General features: G+C 39.3%; 1 protein-coding gene across 1 annotated transcript in view; it reads right to left on the bottom strand.

Annotated features, from left to right (window-relative positions):
- Window positions 1–4,922: 4,922 nt before the first annotated feature.
- LOC119512952 (filaggrin-2-like) overlaps window positions 4,923–8,899 on the bottom strand; it is a 45,244-nt gene continuing 41,267 nt past the window's right edge. The window contains exons 9-10 of the mRNA XM_037807794.1: window positions 5,231–5,444; window positions 4,923–5,141 (exon numbers count right to left, since the gene is read on the bottom strand). Of these exons, the coding sequence (XP_037663722.1) occupies window positions 4,923–5,141; window positions 5,231–5,444 (433 nt within the window). The remainder of the gene's footprint in view (window positions 5,142–5,230; window positions 5,445–8,899) is intronic.

Below are 8,899 nucleotides of genomic sequence, written 5' to 3'. Positions count from 1 at the left end.
TAAGGAAATTGTGGAGGGAACAAATATTTGCATTTGACTGAGGAAGTCCAGATGAAGTTACAGGTTACAATATTCAGGGGTCACTCATTCACTCAACAAACATTTGTTGTCAGCTGACTTTTCATCCATCACCATGCTTGTCACAATGCTATAAATGAAGAAGACATGCTCCCTCTCCTTGAAGAATTCATAAGATAATGAGGAAAGCTGACATGTAACCAATGTGATATGTGCTATTACAAAGGTATTTACAAATTTCTATGGAAAAACTGATGAAGGAGCAACTCCATCTGTCTTGGAGAGGTGAAGTGGAGATGATATTTGAGTTGAGTTTTAAAGATTTCATTTATTGGATTGTGTGAGCAAGAACAGTGGGAGATGGACTGGAGAGGCCATATGGAGATTTGGATATTATCTTGTTTTCAGTGAGTAACAACTGAAAGATTTCTAAGCAGAAAAGTGACAGTTTCAGATTTTGCTTTAATAAAAATAACTGTACTAGGAGTATGGATGGTGGATTGAATTGGATACAGGCAAGGATACAGTTTGGAAATGATTTAAATTCAAGAGGGAAGAAATAGTGAGGTCTCCAACTAAGACATTGGCTGTGAGATTGGAGGGAAGAACCATTTCATAAGTAGAACTTCGCAATGCTTTGGAAGTGGAGGCTGAGGGAGGGTGAAGAGCAAGAGGCTATACGTAAGAGTCCTGGCAAGCAGCTGATATTAGGCAGGCTGGGAGGTGCATCCGAGATGAATTGAGGTCTGATGGATATATAGATCTGAATGAGGAGAAGCCAAAATAGGAGATGTTGATGGCTGGTATTGGGGAGTTGGTATCAATACTACCAGTCAGCAGGTAGCTGGTCCTTAGAAACTGTGCTCATCTTCAATGGCAGGATTTAATTTTGGAAGTAGGATAGATTGAAGAATGAATAGAGTTCCTATTACAAGGCGCTTAAGGATAAGGACCAGGAAGAGGCTTTGTTAGCATAACTGAGAGGGATTAAAACCAGATTAACAGGATACATGACCTGGTGCCGACTCCTGAGCACTAAGGAACCTCCATTTTAAACCCTTCCTTCTGAATGTTAGTACTTGTTCTGGGTGGTGGAGACATTCAGTTAACCTACTATATCTGAAGACCCCTCTATCTCCTCTCTGCCCACTTTTTTTGCAACTTGAATTTTACCCCCCCTTGTAAGTCTCCTGATTACTCATCTATCATAACCCACCACCCACATCCCACACCCTGAGATTTGGGAGATGTTTGATTGATAATCTCCATGATTGTTGGTTGAGCCCAGCACTGGACTGTGACTATGCTATACCTTTCTCACCTATTGTCATCAGGGGATGGCCTCAAATAGCCTATGTGGCTTAACTGTGGGGCCAGAAGGGTTGTGTAGTCTAAGGGTATGGGAACTAGATGGGTCCAGAAAGGTAATATTAGAACTACTCTTGAATTATACAGGCACATTATTTTCAATTTCTTGCTGATAGCAAAAAGTTTAAAGAAAAAATCATTCAGGGCTCTAAACTACCATGTGTCCCAAAGAATCACTGAGACCCAAGGCCCCAAAGTCCTTAAAGCATGACTTTATGATGCTAATGATGCTCTTTTTATATTTACCTTACAGATTCTCACATCAGTGGTGATCTTGTTGAGGTAGAGGTAGACTCTTTCTTCACCAGCATTTCACCTCTTTTTATCAGAATTCTCAAAATCTGTCTTGATTTTCTGTTTCTTAGCTCATTCATTCCTAGAGATTTATCTTATTTTAGGGTATCCCAACCACTTGGGACAAAATCTCTCAGTGTTGAATCAGACAACTTCCGGTGTCTTCCTACAATGTTAATTATCAAATCAGTGTGTTGGTCTGGAATCCAGGTCTTTTGTCCATGGCTTTTTACACTGTAACCTCCCTGCCCTTATGGGGCAGTCCTTGAGAGGTTGAGGTAATTTTTGTTCTCAAATTTTGTTTAAGCATTTTAACCCATATATTGCAGAATCTCCCTCTTAACTTCATTCTATCATTTTTTCTAATGGAGCTATCAGTTCTCTTACAAATTATATTCTGGCAGCATTTTATGTATATTTATGCTTAAAATAACTCATAGAAAACTATTTGCATTTCTTTTTCAATGTGGATTTAGTACTTGACTAATCATTGTATTTTCCTCATGAAATTAATAAAATAAGAACATTTTTATATGAGGTACATGAAATGGTTGAACTTAAATGACACTATAGTCATAATATTGGTGTCCTAATTGTTGCCAGTGCCACCAGATTCCATGGTATTATGTTGAGAGCATAGGCTTTGGAGCCTCACAGAAGTGCCTTTAACTACTCTCTTCCAGTTACCAGCTGTGTGAATGTGAGCAAATTTCTTTACCTCCCTGAGTCTATTTACTTATATTTAGAATGAGGATAATAATATGTTGAGCATTATTGTAGTTGTTAAGTAAATGGTAATTATTAGTATGGCATAATTATGAAGTCTTACAGAATTGAATTGGTAACCCAATATGAGGCACTCTTATTTTGAACAAGTTTTTTTATACATGTGTGTTTCTGTCTTTTTCTTTTTCAAGGACTTTTCCTTTAAGAGATGAATAAATCTATCTCTGAGATGTGAGAGTTATTGAAGATCCTTTTAGTGTGCTGTATGATCTGCTAGATTCCTTTACTAACTCTAGGAGATCAGAAGGAAGGTTTCATCTGTTTTAGGAAAAGAGTAGCTTTAGGGGAATAGTGAGTGGTAAATGCAAATACTACAAAATCTTGGTTAAAATTACCCTAGTTACATTTATGTTTTCTTCCCTTCTGTCCAGTCTACTTTCTTCTGGATGCAGGTACCTGATTTTCATTTGTGTATCTACCCATTGCCCATTCTCACGTCATCTGTTTGGGTAGGGATGGGGTCTGCCTTTGACTCAAAGGATGAAGCATGTTTCTTGGGTATTAGTAGGCAGGGTTGGGTGGTCATGTGACCTGGGTTGACTAAGTCAGAGTGAATCTCAGAACTCTTGTGGAAAACACCAGGAAATAAACGTCACACCCCTCCTCCTCCACCCCATACCACCATGTGAGATTTGAAACTTGAAGGATGTAGGCTGAGATGTTGTGGCCATCTTGCAACTACATGTCAAATTTCTGACTGAAAATGGAGTCAACACAGGAAAGCAGAGCTGATGATATTCTTTCAGTCTCAGATGGAGTACTGTCTGCTAGATACACTCTAGGACTTTTCAGTTAATTGAACCAATAAATTTCCTTTTTCATTTAATAAAATTTGAGTTGAGTTTTTCTATTATTTCAAATAGAAGTAGAACTACCTATTATAATTGCTAATTGCCTTTTACTGTTCTCTGTACTTATAATAAATATAAAAATCATAGCAAGATAACCAGGGACATGTTAAGGAAAGGGTGATAATAGGAAAATAGTAGGAGGAATAAAAACCCATCCACCTGAGAAAAGAGATAAAACAAAATGGAGTTACTATGGCTAAAAGATTTAAAATGGAGTTAGGTGGCCATTCAGGAAGTTACTCTTACCCATGTCTCAGCCAGATATCACATATTGTCAAGGTATGCAAAGCCAAAAGCAACATTGTTTCTGAGGACATTTGGATGCTATGAACCAACTACAAGATAAAGAAATGAGTAAACTGTCTAACTTGGAGGATGTCTGGAAAGTCCCAAATATCTACCAATCATAAGTCTTTACAGACAACTTGGTATTCTCCTTATTTTTCTTAAAAAACCCTTGCTTGGGTTGCTACCTAAATCTGTGATCCCTGAATTGCAATTCTAAGACCCCAACTAATGCTTTTGCTGCTTTGCATCTCTTGGTCAATATTTCTGGTGTTAAGAAGCGGGATCCAAAGTGACCACCACCTCAATGCCGGAGCAGCCATTGGATTTGAGAACAGTGCCTGCTAGGGCCCCTTGCTCTTGGTCATCTCCCTGACAGCCCTGGATTTTTCTTGGTGAGTCCTCTCAGTTCTGAACCTCCCTTCCTTTGGTTGAGGTTCTGGCCTTTGTTTGGATGTCTTCTGGTTAAGGACATTTTGAACTTTGTTCTTCTGATTATATTTTGAACTTTTTTCTTTTCATTTTACTGGTAGCAACAGTCCCTTTTGGTTGCCTTTTGGTTTATAGGAATTTCTCCTGTTTGGTGAGTACTCAATTATTTAGAATTTCTTCTTTCTCTCTTTCTCTGATATTGTATGGAGGAATGCCTCCCTAACATTTCAGTTGTGCTTTGTCCTGACTGAGAGCAACCGCATAATCATTTTGGTGGCACAGATCAAGCACTTTAACACTATTTAAGGCATATGCTTCCTTTTAATGAGAACTCTCATCTTCTGAAGACCAACACTCCCACGTAAGGATAGGGTGGTCACGGACAGGCAAGACTGACAATAGATCACCTATTACCCTCAATACAATTTCTGTGCAACTAAGGGCACCTGGTCATAGGTTGGACAACTTGGGGACAGGCTATCTACCAGGTTAAAGAAGTATCCCATTAAGGTACACTGTAAAATACCTCACTAACCCAACCCTAAGATAAATTCTGTCAGGCTTTTTACACTCTCAGTCAGAAACAATTGGGTATTTCTCTCAATCAGAAACAATTGGGTTCAATTTCTTAACAAAAATATAGAGTGGACTTCTGGGAAGATAGCAGAATAGGATAGGCAAAACTCACTCTTCTACCATGGAACAACTAGAGAAAAGGCAGAGAACAACCAGGACTGTGGTTCCAGGGTTTGGATCACTGGAGAGGGACCACTTTATTATATAGGGAGGACCTGGTTGTAAAAGCAGAGAGGCTATGATTGGGAGGTTGGGGTGAATGTGCTAAATCAGGACCACACCTGTAGCCCCACTCTGTGTGCACCAGCTGCATCAGACAGCTGAGGAGCAGTGCACTCCCACCTCAGTGGCCCACTGGAGAGGCCGAACCCCACAGTCCTGCAGGCTGGAATTCCTGCACGGGAACCTGGGAGCCAGCAAACTGGTTTTATCCATACACAGAGCTTTGCTGTGGTGCCCAGTGCCTGCCACCAATCCCTGAGGCAGATTGCTGCAGATGCTTGGTTTTGGAGGAGACTGGGGTTCCCTCTCCTTGGGTGGGAAAGGGAATGCAGAGCCATGCTGATCTGACAGTTGGCTGGTGAGAGAGACACTCTAGGTCCTGCTGCCCCCATCCTTACTCCATGGAGGCCCAGAGTGCAAGCAGAAGGCAGGGAGCGGCAAGAGAGGGAGCTGCATTGCAGCACCAGGGGCTCTTCCACCACCCTGAGGCCCATGGGTACAACCAGCCTGGATCTTGCTGGCTTGTGAAAAGCAGGGCACTCCTGGGCTGGCTTCAGGCTGGGGAAGTTGAGCTCCTCAGTCCCACAGCCTGAGTTCCTTCTATTTGAAAGCCTGGGAATCATCAGACCCATTGTGCCCACAAGCAGGGTCTTGGTTAAGGTGCTCAGTGTCTTCCCCCACCCCTGGAGCTGGAAGCTTCCAGTGCACATGGAGGCCTGTGGCCTTGACTGGATTGTTTCCTGTTTGGATCCCTGCCTAGTGGGCTGCCACAGTCAGGGGCAGGTGGGGGTGGAGGGAAGAGGTGACCCAAGAGCACCATCTGCTGGGAAGACTTGGAAAGTGCAGTCTGGCAAGCTGCTTTTATGCCCAGCCTCTAACAGCCTTCTGAAAAGGACTGTATCTCCTGTAGTAGGCCCTGACCTTGGTTTGGCTGTGAAGTACTAACCAACCAATTGCCAAAGGAGACCTTCAATGCAAACCCAAGCAACTACAAAATCTAGATGAGCAAGGGAAATCAACTTTCAAAATAACCTTATCAAGATAATCAAATGCCAAAAAAAAAAAAAAAACCAACAAAAAATCACAAAGCACATGAAGAAGCAAGAAGATATGGCCAAGTCAAATGACAAAATTAAATATCCAGAGGAGACACAGAATTTGGAATGACTAATCAAAGATGTTCAAACAAATCTCCTAAATAACTTCAATGAGTTGGCTAAAGAGATAAAGGATATCAAGAAGACACTAGAGAGCAATAAGAAGAATTTGAAAAAATAAATAGAAAAATAGCAGATGTACAGAAATGGAAGATATGGTAGATGAAATTAAAAAAATACTAGAGGCACATAACAGCAGATTTGAAGAGGCAGAAGAAAGGATAAGTAAAGTAGAGGACAGAGCAACTGAATTCAGATGCACAAAAGAACAAATGGTGAAAAAGATGGAAAAATTTGAGTGGGATATCAGAGAAATTATTTACAATGTGAAACACACAATTATAAGAATCATTGGTGTCCCAGAAGGAGAAGATTAAAAGGCTAGGAAGATTATTTGAGGAGATAATTGGGGAAAATTTCCCAATTCTTATAAAAGACATAAATATGCAAGTCAAAGAAGTCCAATGACATCCAAATAGAATAAATCCAAATAGACCCACTCCAAGATGCATACTAATCAGGCTGTCAAATGCTGAAGAGAAGGAAAGAGTCCTGAAAGCAGCAAGAGAAAAGTGATTCACCACATACAAGGGAAGCCACATAAGACTAAGTACTGACTACTTAACAGGCACCATTGAGACAATGAGGCAGTGGCATGATATATTTAAGATTCTGAAAGAGAAATATTGTCAGTCAAGAATTCTTTATCCAGCAAAGCTGTCCTAAAAAAAATGAGGGAGAGTTTAAAATTATCACAGGTAAACAAATGCTGAGAGAATATGTTAACAAGAGACTTTCCCTGCAAGAAATAGTAAAGGGAATTCTGTCAGCCAGGAGAAAAAAAAAAAAAAAGACAGGAGAGTGAGATCTGGAGGAGGGTACAGAATTAAAGAGCATTAGTAAGGGTAACTTAAAGGATAAAAAGAAAGAGAGAAAAAAATAGATCTGACAAATAAAAACCGTTGCAGTTTGCTAATGCTGCTGTTATGCAAAATAACAGGAATGGATTAGCTTTTGTAAAGGGGATTTATTAAGTTACAAATTTACACTTCTAAGGAAACAAAATTGTCCAAATTAAGGCATCAACAAGAAGATACTTTAACTCATGAACAGCTGATGGTATCTGGAAAACCTCTGTTAGCTGGGAAGGCTCATGGCTGGCATCTGCTCCAGGGTTCTGGTTTCAAAATGGCTTTCCCCAAAATGTCTCTGGGCTTGTCTTTCCTAGCTTCTCCAGAACAAACTCTGGGCTAGTATCTCTTAGCTTACCATCTCCAAATGTCCTTCTGTCCATATCACCAAGCATCTCTAAGCATCAGCAAGCATCTGGGTCTCCTGGCTTAGCATATCCCAGGATGTTTTCATTGTTTTGCTCTCTATGCAAGCTCCCTTTAAATGACTCCAGTAAACTAATCAAGACCTACCCTGAATCGGTGGGGTCAAATCTACATGAAAATATTCAATCAAGAGGTCATGCCCTAATCAAAAAGATTAGTCAATATGCCCCCACAAGATTGCAGTAAAGAATATGGCTTTTCCTGGGGGACATAATATATACAAACTGGCACAAAAACCAAAAGATATGATGACTGAATCAAGAACTGCCTTTACATTAATAACTTTGAATGTTGATGGATTAAACTCCCCATGTAAAAGACAGATTGGTGGAATGAATTAAGAAATATGATCCATTTATTTGCTGTTTACAAGAGACTCATCTTAGACCAAAATACACAAATAAGTTGAAAGTGAAAGGATGGAAAAAGATATTCCACACATGTGGTAAACCAAAAGAAAGCTGGGTTAGCTCTACTAATATCAAACAAAATAGACTTTAAATGCAAAGATGTGTAAGAAACAAGGAAAGACACTATATATTAATAAAAGGGGCAATTCACCAAGAGGAAGTAATCATAAATATTTATGCACCCAATCAAGGTGTTCTCAAGTACATGAGGAAAACACTGGCAAAACTGTAGATAGCAATAGATGTTTCTACAATAATAGTGGGAGACTTCAACACACCACTCTTCAATAGATAGAACAACTAGACAGAGGATCAATAAGGAAATAGAGAACCTAAACAATATGATATATAAATTAGACCTAACAGACATATATAGATTGTTGCACCCCCAAACACCAGGATATACATTCTTCTCAAGTGCTTTTGAAGCATTCTCCAGGATAGATCACATGCTGTGGCACAAAATGGGTCTTAATAATTTTAAAAAGATTGAAATTATTCACAGGACTTTTTCTGATCATAATGGAATGCAACTGGAAATCAATAACCATCAAAGAACCAGAACTTTCACAAACATATGGTAATGACCCCCTCTCTTAAACACACTCTTAAACAATCAATGGGTCAAAGAAGAAATTTCAAGAGAAATCAATAAGTATCTGGAGATGAATGAAAACAAGAATACTAAAGTGTCAAAACCATGGGAAGCAGCAAAGGCAGTGCTAAGAGGGAAATTTATAGCTATAAGCGTCTATATTGAAAAGGAAGAAAGAGCTAAAACCAAAGACCTAACTGAACAACTGAAGAAATTAAAGAAAAGGCAGCAAATTAGCCTAAATCAAGTAGAAGAAAAGAAATCACAAAGATTAAAGTGGAAATAAATGAATTGGAGAACAAGAAAATAGAATCAATAAAATCAAAAGTTGGTTCTTTGAGAAGATCAACAAGATGGACAAGCCCTTAGCTACACTGACAAAGTCAAAGAGAGAGAAGATGCAAATAAATAAAATCAGAAATGAGAGAGGGTCATTACCATGAACCCCAAAGAAATTAAAAAAAAAATAAGAGGATACAATACTATGAACAACTTTATGCCAACAAACTACAAAACTTAGATGAAATGGACAGTTTCCTTGAAACACATGAACAACTTATACTGATTC

This window comes from Choloepus didactylus, chromosome 2, assembly GCF_015220235.1.
Source record: "Choloepus didactylus isolate mChoDid1 chromosome 2, mChoDid1.pri, whole genome shotgun sequence".
NCBI classification, from domain to species: domain Eukaryota; kingdom Metazoa; phylum Chordata; class Mammalia; order Pilosa; family Megalonychidae; genus Choloepus; species Choloepus didactylus.
This window is presented reverse-complemented; position numbering and strand designations above follow the sequence as displayed.